This window comes from Aaosphaeria arxii (genome assembly GCF_010015735.1).
Source record: "Aaosphaeria arxii CBS 175.79 unplaced genomic scaffold BU24scaffold_9, whole genome shotgun sequence".
NCBI lineage: Eukaryota > Fungi > Ascomycota > Dothideomycetes > Pleosporales > Aaosphaeria > Aaosphaeria arxii.
In genome coordinates, this window is record NW_022983482.1 from 1351963 (window position 1) to 1367790 (window position 15828).

Genomic DNA, 15828 nt, shown 5'->3' on the forward strand with positions numbered 1-15828 from the left:
CTCACCCTCACAACCCTTCTGAACACGAGATCAATCATGAATTCGCTATAAGAGCATAGAGGAGGAAAACATGGATTTCACGGTATGAATCCCTATCCATCTTCACACACGCACACCCGCACGCCTACACACCCTCCCGCGCCCCTGTGAACATCCCCCAACGCCATCGGGAACACCCACATCCATCAAGGCACCATGCCACGCTCATGCCTCGCGCTGTGTGCGCCTCATGATCAACCAACCCCCCATAGATCATAGCTAACGGCAGTCTGAATAGATCTCGCTCGCCCACTTCTGCGAGGTCCACGGTCCTACATCTATCATCTGCACCCAGGCTTCCACTTCGCCATGCGGTTCTTGCAACCCATGCGCTACACCCCCATCCGATGACGCGCCTCTCTCCTCATACTCACAATCAGGCCTCTACGACAACCCTTCCCTAAAGCTCAGCGCACGCTTACCACAGCTCTCCTCTCCCTTCGAGACTCCACCCACCAGCCCGCGATCCCCGACACATAATCCATACTTCCCGAGCTTCTCTTCCGACAGCAGCTTCGGCGGCCGGAGACCAAGCAGTACTATTGATTCCGATCCGGAGGTCTGCGAGCACTGCACCATTGTCGTCCCCAAGAAGTACAGCGACAAGCTACCGAATGGAGCCCCCGGCAGTCCCTCCAAGGATGGCCGTGGACGCAACGGCAGCCCGGTGCTTCGAAGCTCCCAAAACTTTCCCGTGCGAGGATCCGGATCGCCAGAAGTCTTCTCCAGTTCCCCCGAGTCGTCGGACACGGAGCAGAGTCGATCCTTTCCGGACTCGATGCCATCGTCTCCCATGTACATCTCCCGAGGCGTGCATACCCATACCCTCAATTACATCTCCACCAGCCAGCCACAGTCACCAGCCACCTACTCTCTATTAAGAAGAACATGCATTCGCACCCTCTCCTGCGAAGCTCTTCCCTGCGGAAAACCCTCCGGACCACTCATGTTCGGTGACCCGGTCGCAGGCTATACCATCGCATATATATTCCGCCTCCAGGACCCACGATCGCGCGGAGCAAAGAGAACATATGCTCTCATTGCAATGGCCGGTCGGGACGACCGCCGGGCCAGCAGAGCCATGGTCAAGGTGACCGAGGTCTTTGAGAGCATCGCGAACTCGATCGTGGCCCTCGCCGAGAAAGAATTGGAACGTGAGTCGGCGGCTTCCGTTTCGAGTCTCTCCAGTTCAAGGCCGACCACAGCAGTCCCGAGCACTCCACCTTTTGGCACCTCTGCATCTTCCATGCCCATGTTCCTGTCCCCGCAAAAGGAGAAGGTTCTGCCCTCGTCAGCGAGCACTCCGGCGACCCGCAACATCACCCCAGTCTCTTCCTTCCTCTCAGCGAAGAAGGTCGACCCGGACGGCTATCCCCGGGTGAGCCGTGATGCTATGCGGCCCAAGACCTTAACCGAGATCGTGGGAAATGAGGGCGTCTTCGTAATGCTGCATGCCCGCTTCTGTGGGCTACTCCATTCTCTGATCAAAGAGTTCGGAACCTGAAATGCCGGCCTTGCCCTCACATACGTTTGCACCCGGCCAGCACTTGTGCTCCTTTACACGTCCATTTTCCTTTTCATACCCTCTGTATTCTTATCTTATCTTCATGGATCTCTTGAATGATCCATTGTCTGCTGCGTTCTAGCGTTTGTCCGTGCCGTACGATATGGCACTGGCGTATTTGGATTGCTGATTTCCCTTTGAATTTCTTTACGCATATGTATTTGGTATCCGGCTCCATTGCCTTCATATTCCACAACGGCCGCCTTTGAGTTTCTTTTTTCTCCTAATGATCCTTGTTGCTTTAGCAAGCGTAGCGAGTGGACCATTTTATACCTCTCAATATACCCCTCCCGACTGGTTCCATGTTCGCGGTCGGATTCTGGGATATCGAAGAACGGTTACAATATAGACGATCTGTTCCGAGGTGGGACATAGTTAGACGGAAGCATGATTGGATGAATTTCGATGGAGAAACGCTCGAGGAGTCGAGATGTTACGGCCTGGTTCTCATGAGGAGCTGTCTTGTCGAAGTCGTTCACAGACGGCATATCCGAATTAGTCACGAAGAATCGAACATTTTTAGTACATACTATCCAACTGTCCAGCCTGCGGCCTTGATGTGATTTAATAGTGTTCGATGAGTTACATTTGAGACTCAATCAGGTACTCACTGCATGACATACACCTGGGTACGCTCCTGAACTAACGCCAACATGGTGTTCCATGTCCGTGATGGGTCAAGTTTAGAAGAAGGTAGGAAGACGGAAAAGAAATCGCTCATTCATAATCATCATTCAAGGAGGTATGTCAGTGAGCTGTCGTTCTCTAGGTAGCAAATTTTCCTTCGCCAAAGCACAAGGCAGCCAGTATCCTGATGAACGTGGTCGTAGCGAGCAGCGGAAGGCAGAAACAACAGCACCGCTATCGATACCGACACCGGCGTTACTTATTACGGTTTAGCGTGACTGTTGTCCAATTGTCCCAGGCTGAACGTCTTCTCTTCGAGACGAATTACTCGCATGCCACGTTTGCATAGAAAAAGCAATATTCACGTGCTTGGAGATTGCAGCATGTTTTCTCGGATAGCTGCCAAATAATCCTCCTATATTTACTTATGGCCTAAAGTGGTAAGACGTAGACCCTTGATCCTCACGGAACCACGACTCCACTGTCCACGCTACACTCTGGAAACGACATGTGAACTCAATCACCACAGCAAAGCCGTTTCCAGTCGTCCCTCAATAGATCGAACGATGAAAGACACTGACGTATCACGGAGCATTTCTATTGTATCATGCCATCCCTCGATTTAGATCCGCCTAGTGTCGATCAGTATATCTGGGATAGGGAACGAGCGATGGCGGGAGAATGGGTGACGTCAGACCAATCGGGGTAAACCATTCATGAGCCTATCGCACATCCTCCACAACGTCACCTCTCCCCCCATACGGACCGACTTCACCGTCACTCAATTGGTCTGATCGACAGACAGAATGCTGCGTCACTCGTACCCGACAGCTCTTCCCTCTTAACAACCTCCTTTCCCTATCCCCAAACTTGGCTTTGGACCCTACATCCTAGCTTGACGCCCTTTGAAACTTGGCAGTAGCTTGGTTTCTTTCAACTTTTGCAACCCTACTCTTGCTATCTTAGCTCTTAACAAGTTAACACTATTGAACCACGGTCTTGATTGATTTTAGCTGAAAGTGGAGAAAGGCCCTGAACGGAGAAGTGGGCAGTGAGGGAACGAGTAAGTAGCGACTATATAAAGAGCTGTTTGCACTTCAAATGAACCTCTCTCCTCCCATCTCCAAACATCAAACATCTCCAAATTTATCTTTCCAACCACTACAACTTGCCCAATCTTAACAGTCTCTCAGACTCAAACCCCAAAAAAACCACACACAATGAACAACCAACAAGCCGGAGCCCCCGCCAACGCCAACAACAAAGACTACCTCGATAAGGGCCTCGAGTCGGCGGAGAAGAAGTTCGGCGGCGCATGGGGCCAGAACACGGAGAAGAACCGCGGCATCAACGAGAAGATCACCGATGGCGCGCGGGGCCTATTTGAAAAGGCTACGGGGAAGAAAGTCGTACGTTCATCCTTCCCCCCTCTCTCTCTCTCCCTCTCCCTCCTAGTCACACACACTCCTGACATGTGTCATATGTATGTATGTATCATACACTTACTAACGAACACCAAACAGCCTAACAAGGTCAGCAACTAAGAAGCACGCGACGATGACATCTGCGAACGCGAATAACGAACCTACCGTCATGATGAAAGTGAGGAGGTTCATCGAGAGGTTGGATGGTTGTAGCGGATTGTTCGTGTGATGTGCTGTGCTACGACCTTTTTCTCAAATATTTCTTATGTGTACGTTTTATAATGATAATCTAAACGAAATAAATAAACATGTGTTCTACACCAAAATAAGTTGAGAACTTTTGCTACGTGACCGGCTTCATCCGTGAAGGAATGGGGTGGGACAGGGAGTTCACTGAGACAGCGAGAGTCGATTTGTTACCAGTTTGAACTATTCTTGGGGTCTTCTCTTTCGTCTTCATTGGACTCTGGTATGTATGTTGGTGTGAAGACCATATCACATACGAAACGGCTACAAATCTTAGAATAATGCTTGCTTTGCATCAATTAACTAACTATGCACGCCATAGAAGCGGCAGGTATCTTTCCTCCAACGTTATTTCCCCCCACCCATGCCAAAACGCCAGTAGTAGTGTGTGTGCATCTTCAATGAGACTGTACAGATTTATAAAACAGTCCATCGTTCACTTTTTGACCCCCCAGACGCCGCCGCCCATAGCAACGATTCTTTCCTCCTTCTCCAGGCCCTGGAGCAGCCAGTCCAGCTCCTCCCCGCTGATGGTAAAGTTCCCTATCATCCGCAACATCATCCCGATGCTTTGGCCCGGCATGTTCCCCTGGTTCGTCAGCATTCCCATGATGAAGTTGCAGTAGACGTCCTTGTTCTCCGCGAGCAGGTCCGCCTGGCTGCGGACGGCGCCCGCCTGCGCGCTCGCCTGCACCTCAGCCAGCTCCTGCGCGGCCGCCGCGGCGTTCTCGTCCACCTTGGTCGCGGACTGGTTCTCGATGACGGTGAAGGTGTCTGGGTGGCTCTCGCGGAGCACGGCCTTGCCGACCCAGAAGGAGAGCGACTGCCGGACGAGTGCCTCGTCCATTTCCAGCATCTCTTCGAGCTGCTCCACGTTCCTCGTGATGGCGGGGGCGGGGGTTTTGCTGCTCTTCTTCTGGTGGCCTTTACCTCTTCCTCCTCCCTTGCCGCCGCCGCCGCCGGCCCACTCCTCGCCCGGCTGGGGCTGGAAGGCGTAGATCACGCTGACTTGCCACGGCATCAGGCCCGAGAACTCTTCGGTCCGGTCTTCGAGTTCGAGGGTCACGGTTCCGTCGCCGAGGGCGTTCATCCAGCGGAGCTTGCGCATGCCCTTGACCCGTTCGAAGCGCGTTTCATACTCCTTCTGCAGGGTCTGGATCTCCAAGGGGACGAGGAAGTGGTCGTCGCGAAGCAGTGGCCAGAAGAAGGAGGAAATGATCTGAGCGTTGAGCTGGGGATCTTCCGCGACCTTTGCTGAAACAGGCGTCTTCAATAACTGACTCGAAGGCGTGGCTGCAGCGAGACGTCGTGGGCGCGGCGTCGATGGAAGTGGACCTGCATTCGCCGGAGTTTCTGGGGCACCACCATTGTCCTTTGTGGATGGCTTGCCGGTGCTGGAATGGATTGCCGCGTTGATTCGCTTCGACTCCAGTACATCGCGCAGCATGACTTCGCACGCTTGCAACTTTTCGTCTCCGAGTCGGACTTTGATCAGCTCCAATAGTCGTATCTCCCTTTCAAAGTGAGGATCTTGGCATTTGAGCAAATGGTCTCCCAGAAGATTCTTAAGCTCGTTGATGAAATCCTCCCTCTCCCAAAGCGTAAGTAGAAACCACACGACATCTTCCGCTTTGGACTTCTTATAGTCTGGTGAAGCGTCGGAAGGCAAGGGCTGCCAGTTCATGTCATTATAGTTGAGTTCTTCGTCTGCCTCCTGGCCAAAGATATTCCCACTAGGCCTCTCCATTTCACAAGCAATCTCATAGGAAAGCTCGCTGTTCGACGAGAATTTCCGGCCACCCTCGGCGTTCAGATCTGCCAGCAAACTTAATATTATTATTTTTGCTGTATCATCCCGTTCTTTCAGGTAGCGTCGAATGGGTCGCGCAACTCTTTCGAGCAAGACGCCTTTGGGTTCCAGCTCGTAGAACGCACGAATGATCCTGATGTAGACGTTCAGGATGTAAGTAGTCGTAGCACCAGCGTGGAGCAATCTCCTCAGAACCTGCTGCGAGAAACTAGACGTGAGATGCTGTTTTGCACCAGGCACTTTGAGATACTCCTACTGTTGGTCAGGAAAGAAATCGCTGATCGAGAAATCGTATGACGACGTACCTTGATATCAAGTATTGCGCCCAAACTATGGTCCCAATTGATTACGAAATCAAACATGGTGTCTACTCTTGCCCTGCCCAGCCTACTAAGAGCCATGTCCTGCCATGACTGTAACTCCGTGGGTTGCACCGTACTGTCACAGTTCAAGCATTCCATGACCAGCTTGACATGTGGATAGAATCCATCCCGGATGAACAAACGTAGTTGCGGAACGACAGGCTGCTTGTCGAACCAATCTACCTTGAGATAGTGGCTGGATATGAAGGAATTCATGATCTTGTCCATGGCGTGGGCAAATGCCTGTTGCGCAGGCTCTCCACCAAGGCCTACCCTCTCCAAGCCTCGCAATAGTGACACTAATCGCTCGCGGGTCCTAGCAGGGTTCATAGTCAAATCCTCCTGCATCTCATCTTGTCGGAGGTAGATACGAAACATGCGGCATCCTGCCTCGTATAGCGCATAGCTTAGCGTCTTTATGTATCTTTTTGGCGGTAGACAGTGCACAAATATGGCATTGACTTCTTGACGGAACCGCCAAATTGCATGTTCCGCTTGGTTAGGTTGTATAGTCTGTGTAGGCTTTGTAGGGCGCGGCGTAGGAGGGAAGGAATGCTCCAGGAAAGGCATGATATGATCTTGAAAAGGTTCAAGATAAAGGGCTTGGGCTTGCTGAAATATCTGTTGTGTACGTTCGAGAACGCTCCAGGCTTGCTCGGTTTCAACCTCCTAAAGTCAAGTCAGCTATGTTTTACTAGGCCTCGACGACATGCAACTCTCACCTTGTCCCAGAAATTGTTGACTGTCGGCCGAACAACATTCGCAAAGTGAAGCCTCGCTTCATTTGTATACCATTCTACTAAAGTCTCCTCTTGTGCCTCTTCGCTCCTGCCGTCGCCAATCAACAAATAATGTAATGCATCTTCCACCTCGGCACCTCTGTGTCGATTCTGGATATCGAACGACGTTCCTGACCCTAATGATGTGTTCAGACCGTGCAATTGCTTCGGTAGGCTCAAGAAACGCGTTGCGGTGCTCCAGGCAAGATTGCGCTTGACGGTGCGATGCTGTCCGTCGAGATTTTGGCTAGACGGGCCTCCGAAGGCTTCACCTGGTGTGGTATATCGTAGATCAGGCGTGGAAATAGGTGTCGGTGTCGAATGGGAGATCGAGGGTACCGGGAAGACAGTTGCGAAAATGAGAGTTCGGTGGTCCATTGTTGGTTGAGGTAAATGGGTTATTCAAACCCCACTTGCAAGGCGAACGCGAGGAAGCGCATGCCTATTGACTAGAGGGCAGAGTTGGAGGACATGGACTTGCCCAGTGTGAGCCTCTGGTTCTTGTACTTGATTTGTAGGGCTCTCGAGACAATGTTCGGATTACTGGTGGGAGGATGAGGTCGCGAGCTTGTTTGAAACCCCACGCTTCGAGAGCAAGCCCGTGCTAATACAACCCTAGCTTTCTCGCGCGCTCACGTGCCACTCGTAGGGCTACCAGTTTAACATTAATCAGTTGGTGTCACGATGCGTTGAGTGTAATCCATGCATGTTGCGATATATCATATTACCGATGTTCTCATCTATCAATTAATGCATCAATGTCTGTGGTTCATTTGAATAAAACTATACTGATAGGGCCCTCTGATGGCCATCCGAAATCCTGCAAACCGAGTTAAACTCCCCTCAACATACAGTGATATCTTCCAGACCCGCGCCTTTCGCCTTCCTATGTTCCCCGAAAACCATGCTCCCAAAGATAGGAAAGTGTAATGAATAATTCGCTCAAGAAAAACTGCCAGAGTGTTCGTTGTATCGCCCGTCGCAACTTGATCATGCCGCCATGAACCTTGGAGGTCGAGGCTGATGATCGTTGCCTTACGGCTTGAGTACGCCATGTCGCGCCTTGTAAACCGATATTCTTTCTTCATAATATAAAATTTCTCGTATTCGGAGCTTCGTGCCTTTTCTGTCATCTTGAACAAAGGAGTCTTCATCCGAGTCATCATGGCGATCATCGGAAGCCTCCGATTCTGTTTCGTCCATATCGCCCACAGGGTCCACACCTCCATCAAAGTCGTCATCGTCTTCTTCCTCTGTCGCTTCGGACTCCTCGTCGGACATGAGAGGATCGTGGGTGGCGTAACCACCGCCCATTCCGTGTGTCCCACCATCGCCACCATTGAGGCCATCCGGTCGGAGGTCATAATTAGAGGGCCGATTTTCGAGAATTTCAAAGCATTTCTGGGATATACCCATATAGCATATCTCAATTTCAGGTCGTAAGTGTACAATGTCCAGAATCTGCATTGCTAGCTCTCGCGGGTCGATGTTGTTCCCATGAGCATGATCTGCAATATACGGAATGTACAAAGACCGGATATGTGGTATGAGCGGAAGTCGCTGTAGGAAATGGTGCTAGAAAGTGTTAGTGAAGACCAGTCTAGGCATTTATAGTGAACATACCCAATCTTTGTAATCGATTGAAACGGCAAGTTCCCGTAAACTAATCATTCGACCACTTGTGATGAATGTAATAATCTCGCGAGTCAACATCCACCTACGCCATCTTGAACTCGTTGTGGTATGACCATCTTGGCCCCTCTCACTGCTGTCGATCATCAATTTCTTGAGGCTTGTCCGATGTCTGCGAAGGGGGCCGCGATAGATTGCATCTACCGATACCGTCGAGGAGTACGTCCTTCCTTCCTGGAGGAAGAGAACCTCGAGTGTGTTTGGGGCAAGGGTTTCCTTCAGAAACGATATCAGAGATGGAGAAACCGTGTTGGTATGGATCTTCTTCAGACCCAAACAGTACTCTGACCGAAGAGTATAAGATGCCTTGTAGGCCTTTGAAGAGGATGGAGAACCGTTTGGATATGAGGAGCGAGGAGTGTAAGAACGCCGTAGTGACTTCCATAGATGTTCGTGATTGGTGCAGTGTAGTAGTGTCAGATTCGTCAGGACGGTCCAGTCAAACGCCTTGAGCAAGACTGTTACTGACAGTGGCACGCGTTCCAACTCTAGCACTTCCACCTTCAATTGTCCTGTTAAAGCTGGCTCTGTTGGCTCGAGTGCCTTTTCGTTCATTCTAAAGACATCCCCTTCAGTTTTTGAATCCGTGTGACTTGGATGCAAGGGTTCAAAGCCCTGGCTAGCATGCGCTCCTTTTGTATTAGTAGCTGGCTGTTCAACCTCTGGTGCATCTAGAACACCATCACCTCCTCCACTCGCTCCGTGTTCGATCTGTTCTGAATGCTCTGCGTGTTCGGGATGGTCCGTTTCTCGTTCATTGTGTTGCATTGAAGATTGGTTCGCGTCCGAGGCCTCGATCTTCACACCGGCCAGTTGATTTGCAAGTTGTGCCGTCGTGACCGATGGACGAGACTGTGCGCTGTTGCTCTGGCGCAAGTTGTGGACTCTTCCCACCAGAACGCCTAGCACGCCCCCAAGCCGCTTTTCACCAATGGTACTGCTTGCTGTGGATGTCGTGCTGTAGTCCACCTGCTGGACACCATCGCCTTCCCAGACTGTTACCCAGTCGCGCTGCTGCGCATGAGAAGCAATTCCAACTCTTAATTCTCGCAATTTCTTTTGCGACCTTGCAATCAGAATGGCCATCTCATCTAGATACGGAAGTTCATCAATGTCCAATACGCTCAAACTCTTCAAGGCAGGGATTACGGAGAAATTAGGATGCTCGACTCGTTCTATGGCGGAAGCTATCGGCTGGGAATACGGAACAGGCGTGGCTATAGGAGCCTGCACAATGCCGACCCCGCTCGGGTGTGCAGTGTTTGGTGGTGGGGGTACGTTGATTAAGTTCATCGGCGGGGCAGGCAAAGGAGCCGGCGTGTCTATTGTGTTATTATGCCACCGTATCCAGAGACGTTCAAGGCGGCATTCCTCGCCATCAGTTCGATGCGCAAGGCTGGATAATGCCATCCAAACATCCCGCAAAACACCGGTGGGCATGTCCCAGACAAATGTTTCGAGGTTGATCATACGAGCGATTCCAAGAGCAACGAGTGTGCCTAGCATCTTTCCGCCCTCCTTCGTTATCATGTACTCCTGAACCCATGCGGCAGGGCCGTCGCCTAGAGAGAATTTCTTGGTGAATTGTGCATAGTAGTTCCCGAATCGGCGCCTTGTTATAGGATGAGGTGTAGATTCTGGTTCTTCAACTGCGGCATCTTGTTTCCGAGGATGAGCCTGATGAGGGAAGCTGTCTTCGCCCATGACCAGAGTCGCCAGACCATAAGTAAGCGCATCGACACCAGATCTTGGCTCAGCGTGAGTACTCTCATCAGGCCAGACAATGTCAAACCGAGAGTATATGCATGGGATAGTTAAACGATGAAGTGCAGAGTGACAGAGGGCCAAAGATGTCAAGTCATTCGTATGGGGAAGCTGTGCGCGTATGGTTAGCCTCACTTTTGAATGCGCGAGAGTCGGGGCAGTCAAGGACTGATGTCTGAACTGACCTGATGTATGATTTCCTTCAGCACATCTACTGGGAGATCGAGTAAACGTAGAGGGCCTTTCCGAATCTTCTCTTTCCCTTTCATTGACTTGGACGGTGGCTCCGTCATTGAATCCTCCACCTTGTTGTCAACCTCGCCTTCGGATTCTGCTGCGGCCGAAAGGGGACGGGTGTCATCTTGTATGGTAGAGTCGTTCGCAATAAGGTCGTCTTCGAAAGGAGAGGGTGAGCGCGAGCTGAGTGTACCAGGTGCGAAGAGCGGGGAGGAGTCCATGCTGTTCAGAGACGGGCACGTCTCATGTAGCTGCCGAGTGCATTACTCTCATGGATGTGTGGTGGTATTCAGCCGGGAGTGCGAGGCGGCGGGGATTGCGTGTCCTGTCGTGTCTTGTCGTGTTGGGTTTGAGGGACCAGTGAATAAGACAACACCTAACAGTAGGTAATAAAGTAATGGGTAATGGGCATCTACTGGGTGAGTGATCGAGAGGGAGTATTGTGTAGAACAGTAGAAGGCCGGCTGGTTGCGCATGGAAACGCAACTGGTTAGGGAAGCCGCTAAACCCCATAGACCGTGAACCCTTGCCGATCATCAACGCATCAACGTGGGGCTGACTAGTCCATCCCCATAACTATTCTTATGTACTGGTACGTAAACAGTAGTTACTCCGTACACAGCACAAATAGACATCTACATACATCAAAGTAGTGGCAGAGTGGAAGCGAGTATCACAGGTGTCACCCTGTGTACTTGTTCATTCCGATTGTCAGCATTTCATCTAATCACCTCACTGCAGAAAACTTGTCCGAGAAGGTCTGCGTAGCTGTAATTCAATAAATATTTGTTGACCCAACAATTCCCAGTTAGTCCACTCAGTGAAAGTCAGATCATGGCGCCAGTACTTCCTTTGCCTGGCCATTTGGGACCGTCCGGAAGTTGCCCAGCTCATCAGTTCCATGCCTCTATGTTAAGGTATACCCATTAAGTCAACGCCCTAAAAATGCCCCCAAAATCTTAGTTACCTACTATTGTCGCCAACGCCGTGTGAAATTATATCGCATGCGACTTAAATTGATCTTATGCGTCCCTCGCAAGTATGGTATTTACCTCCGAACTGGAAGTGCAGTCTGTCCGCGAATAGGATCGTTCATTCTGGCACAAGTCAGCATCTGGACGATTCTCAATCGAGTATCAATTTCACATACTTGATGATCTTGACGTCAGCTACACTCTGGACGCTATTCATCGCCTGAGGAGTGATGAGGATGTACTGGCGTCCAATCGCCCTTCTGGCTGCACCAATCATCATTTTCATGCTAATGTCTCGGTTGACATTGTCCATGAAGACATCGCTGTACCACCGTAAGCAAAAGATTTTTTTCCAGGGATTAGACTACTTACAACTCATCCAAGCATCGAATTGGAGATCCCATGGCATCCCACAAGGACAGTAGTAAGCAAATGGTAGAGAATGACTTCTCACCGCCAGACAGCGTTTTCGTTTGTCGGCCAACACCATCGACGACTGTAATGTCTGGTTGTACCTATTCGTAATCAGCAGGGGAGACGCCATCAACTGGGCCGCTTATGCATACCTGAATATCGAGCTGTTTTGATGTATGATTCACTTTCAGACCGCCTCGGAATTGACGCTCACTCAGAAGATATGTGAAAGTGATGCGCGCTCGCACCGAAATATCTTGACGGAATCTCTCCCAGCGGTTCTGCCGATTGGACAGTGAGTTTTTGAGCCACTGTGCATGATTAGAAATAGCTTGATAAGGCGTCAGTTACAGTTGAACTTACCCTCGAAATCTCGCGATGCCCAGCTAAAGCTTCGTTTGCCTCCTTGAACATCCTTTTCGCCGTAGTTGCCGCACTGTACAGATCGTCCTCGGAACCACCCAGTCTAAGAAGGTTAGATAGGCTTCAAGAATCATTAGCAGGTGATACGTACGATCTTTGTGTCTCTTCTCGGGTTTTGATCATTGTTTCGCGTTTCTTGATCAACCCTTCCGATGTTGCTCCTGCCGGAACTTCCACACGAGAACAGATCTCGTTCGCTTGTCTTCGAATGTCTTCCACTATGACCAGCTTTTCCCCACGTTTGTGCTCCCATTCCGCCTTGTTCTCTTCGGCCAAACGGGCTCGCTCATGCGCCTTGTTCATCTCCCGTAGATCAGCTTCTCGCTTGCTCTTCATCTTGTCTGCTTTGGTGTTTGCCTTGCCTAACTCCACATTTAGTTGACTAATATCTCTTTGGACATCTTCTAAGGCACTCTTGCAATTCGCGGCTTGAGTGTCAACTTTGTCCATCTCCAGGACTGTGTCTTGGTATTGCTCCTCTGCGAATGTCTTCTCTTCCTGTACCTTCTGCAGACTGGCCTCCAATTGTTCGATCAATCCTGCATCCGGGGTAGCGGTGTTCAGTTCATCTTCTAATTCATCAACCTTCCGCTGGAATTCTTGCTTGCGGAGCAAGAGCTCGCGTTTTCGTGACTTGTGATTATTGACCTCCCGCTGGCAGAGTGTGACACGTTCACCAAGACTTCTGGGTTCAACCTCTAATCCACGGAGATCGGCCTGCAATCTTTCCAGGTTGCTCTTCGCAGCACTATCCGACGTCAGAGGAAATTGATACTTTGGAGTTGGGACTCTCACCTAAGCTGGGATGCTTTGTCGGCTTGCATACGCGACGCACCATCGAATCGATCGATCGGGCCTAAACCGATAGCGCCTGTATTTGGATTCAACGTGATAGAATGGCCTTTTTGTGGGTTTCCGTCCGCAAATGAGAAACACATCTTCACATTGGTCCGTCGGGCGCCGCCATCGTGCATGAAGTTTTCGGCATCTGCGCGTTTGGGGATTAAAACAACTTGGTCAATACTATGATTGATAATCATTTGGTTGCGGACGAGGTCATTTTCAAACTGGAAAGATGGTGAGCAAAGACCATGAATCTGACAAAGGTTACGAACCTTGAGTACTTTCAGCCATGAAAGCAGGTCAGATGCAGGCTCATAACCAGATGTGTCGATCGGGTTCGCTTGGCCGATGAAGATTGGACAAACACTACAACAAGTCAATTGCATGGACGTATTTAATCCGGGGGAAAACTCACTAGTTGGTCTTTCTGAGGAGCTGTGAAAGCAGAGCTTGATCGGCTTTTGAAGTTACCACAAAGGCGTTTAATGACGCACCAGATTGCTTTTCCAGAATGGAACTCCACTCAGGCTTCAGTAATTTGACATACCGACCCATTGGACCCACGGGCGGTTGCTGGAACCGTCGTTCTTGTTGAATTTCGCGTAAGAGCTGTTTCAGGTTGGACGAATTTCTGTATGCATCAATCCAACTCTGCTGGCCCTGCTCTAGATCCCTGAGTGCCATCTGAGCGCGCCGTACTTCAACGCGTTTCTCTTCTACCTTTTCGTCTGCCGTTCTCTTCTTCGACAGTGCATCACGTAGTTGGTGGTCTAGAGCAGGAAGCCCCTCATTGTGCTCCTGCTCTGCTTTTTGGGCTTCTTCGCAATCGGTCTTAGCCTGCTCTAACTCACGAACCTTTTGCGCAAATTGACCGTTGTCGGCTTCTTCTTGATGCTTTCGTTTTTCCCGTATTTCCTTTTTATACGATTTGATGCTCTTGTCTTTACTCTCAAGGATACTTACTAGTCCTCGTTGGCTAGCCTAGAACCAGTTTCAGCGTGTGCAGGAAATACATCGAGAAGTAAATAAAGCCTACCTTGACATCATTCTTGGCCTTCTTGATGTCCTGCATTTGGGATTCAAGCTGTCGGCGTTTGTCGTCGAGCGGTACCCGATCAGCCTGTCGATCTACGGCATCTTTGTTCGCGTTCGAGAATGCTTCGTCCGCAATTTGGTACGCTTGAGATCGTGCTTCCACTTCTTCATTTCTTTTGCGAATAGCACTTTGAACTCGATCTATTTCGGCGTCTATATTGGCCAGTTCCTATGCAGGTCAGCACTAAGTCATGCCCGGTTCTGGGTAGCCTTAGAAGATGGATCACATACCCCTTCCTCTTCCTGCACTCTTGCCCACGCTGCCTGCTGTAAGATGAGTTTCTCTTTCGCCCTCATAGTCTCCAGACTTTGGGCCCTTTTGGCTTTGTCAAGAGCTTCTTGGGCACGCTTTCGCAAAACGTCAATATCCGTAGATACAATTTCGATCTTGGCTTCGGTTTCGTCCAGTTGGGACTTGATCAACTCGTAATCCTTGCTGAGGGTTTCGAGCTGTGTGCCTTTTAAGAAGAATTTATATTTGTCTTTGGGCGTAGAGTCATTAAGGAACTGTCGTGCCATGTCTTGTGTAAGGACGTTCATTGGATTGTCGATCTGTAACGCGAAGGCATCTATAATATCCTCCAACTCTTGTTTCTTGTTCGACACGATTTTCCCATTTACGTCCTTGATTTTGAACCCAGACGTGCCAGTCCTGGTAAAGTGACGCTCGACAATGATTGACCGACCGTAAGTATCCGGTTTATAGGCAGATGATCCCTGATTTTTTATCTTGACTGACAGGTTGCTGAAATCTTTCCCCTCCTTGATAAAGCTCTTGAGACTGCTTCCTCGATTCGTAGCTCCGGGCTTGCCACCAAGACAGAGTGTTAGAGCTGTCAGAACGGCGCTCTTTCCGCTTCCATTATGACCAATGACAAAGTTGATGAGAGGACCCAGTGTAACTGTGAGCTGCTCATGACACATGAAGTTCGTACATTTGATCTCTTCAATAATGCCGTTATCAGCAGGTAGGTTTTGTTTTTGCTCATTGCCGCGGAGTTGATTCGTTACTCGTTGCGTTGCTCGTGGATCGATGTCGTCCTCGCCAGCGGAATCGGAATCGCGCTCGGAAGGGCCAGGCGATTGTGACTCGGAATCACTGTCTTCGTCGTTTGAGTGACGCTGCCTCTTGTTCTACAGGAATGTCAGGACTTCTCTCAATGTTCGGTTTGCGACAAGGCGACAACGTACGCGACCCTTTCGCTTTGCTCCCACAGCGCCATTTGTGGTATCAAAATCATCTGTAAATGCGCGCGGACGCTTGGACGGTTGTCCTGGCGCCATGGTGTGAACGAGTTGTTGTTGGCAGCACTGCTTTTGGTACCTACATGCTCGTCGTAAAGAGGGGATGGCATTAATATTGGCGGGCACGAGCGGGCATCCATGAACGCGTATATCGCGCTAAGTCGGTTTAGTGCACTATGAAGACTACAGTATTTAACTGAAGTGCACTTCCAAGAATCATTGTTGTCAGCTAAATGATGATTTGTTCCAAGCTCGTCTATATAGCTCCGAAATATCGTCGCCCTCTATCC

General features: G+C 50.2%; 5 protein-coding genes across 5 annotated transcripts; 2 read left to right on the top strand and 3 right to left on the bottom strand.

Annotated features, from left to right (window-relative positions):
• Positions 1-70: 70 nt before the first annotated feature.
• BU24DRAFT_436078 (uncharacterized protein) lies at positions 71-1733 on the top strand (the record flags this gene model as incomplete). The annotated part of the gene is made up of 3 exons (XM_033530137.1): positions 71-82; positions 278-1480; positions 1686-1733. 3 exons carry the CDS (start codon positions 71-73, stop codon positions 1731-1733), a joined length of 1263 nt encoding a protein of 420 aa, XP_033380057.1.
• A 1717-nt stretch (positions 1734-3450) lies between these two features.
• BU24DRAFT_466398 (uncharacterized protein) lies at positions 3451-3774 on the top strand (the record flags this gene model as incomplete). The annotated part of the gene is made up of 2 exons (XM_033532358.1): positions 3451-3639; positions 3754-3774. 2 exons carry the CDS (start codon positions 3451-3453, stop codon positions 3772-3774), a joined length of 210 nt encoding a protein of 69 aa, XP_033380058.1.
• A 318-nt stretch (positions 3775-4092) lies between these two features.
• BU24DRAFT_377110 (uncharacterized protein) lies at positions 4093-7414 on the bottom strand. Its single transcript, XM_033524638.1, has 3 exons — positions 6795-7414; positions 6016-6741; positions 4093-5962 (listed from the first exon to the last, which is right to left on the bottom strand). Exons 1-3 carry the CDS (start codon positions 7227-7229, stop codon positions 4337-4339), a joined length of 2787 nt encoding a protein of 928 aa, XP_033380059.1. The 5' UTR covers positions 7230-7414; the 3' UTR covers positions 4093-4336.
• Positions 7415-7559: 145 nt separating this feature from the next.
• BU24DRAFT_443945 (uncharacterized protein) lies at positions 7560-10985 on the bottom strand. The gene is made up of 3 exons (XM_033530609.1): positions 10493-10985; positions 8475-10418; positions 7560-8426 (listed from the first exon to the last, which is right to left on the bottom strand). The coding sequence occupies exons 1-3, from the start codon at positions 10763-10765 to the stop codon at positions 7887-7889; spliced, it is 2757 nt and encodes a 918-aa protein (XP_033380060.1). The 5' UTR covers positions 10766-10985; the 3' UTR covers positions 7560-7886.
• A 271-nt stretch (positions 10986-11256) lies between these two features.
• On the bottom strand, positions 11257-15631 carry BU24DRAFT_426808 (P-loop containing nucleoside triphosphate hydrolase protein). Its single transcript, XM_033529058.1, has 12 exons — positions 15485-15631; positions 14525-15427; positions 14235-14462; positions 13614-14179; positions 13471-13564; positions 13151-13422; positions 12447-13103; positions 12296-12398; positions 12085-12243; positions 11891-12033; positions 11695-11841; positions 11257-11641 (listed from the first exon to the last, which is right to left on the bottom strand). The coding sequence occupies exons 1-12, from the start codon at positions 15575-15577 to the stop codon at positions 11593-11595; spliced, it is 3414 nt and encodes a 1137-aa protein (XP_033380061.1). The 5' UTR covers positions 15578-15631; the 3' UTR covers positions 11257-11592.
• Between the last annotated feature and the right edge of the window lie 197 nt (positions 15632-15828).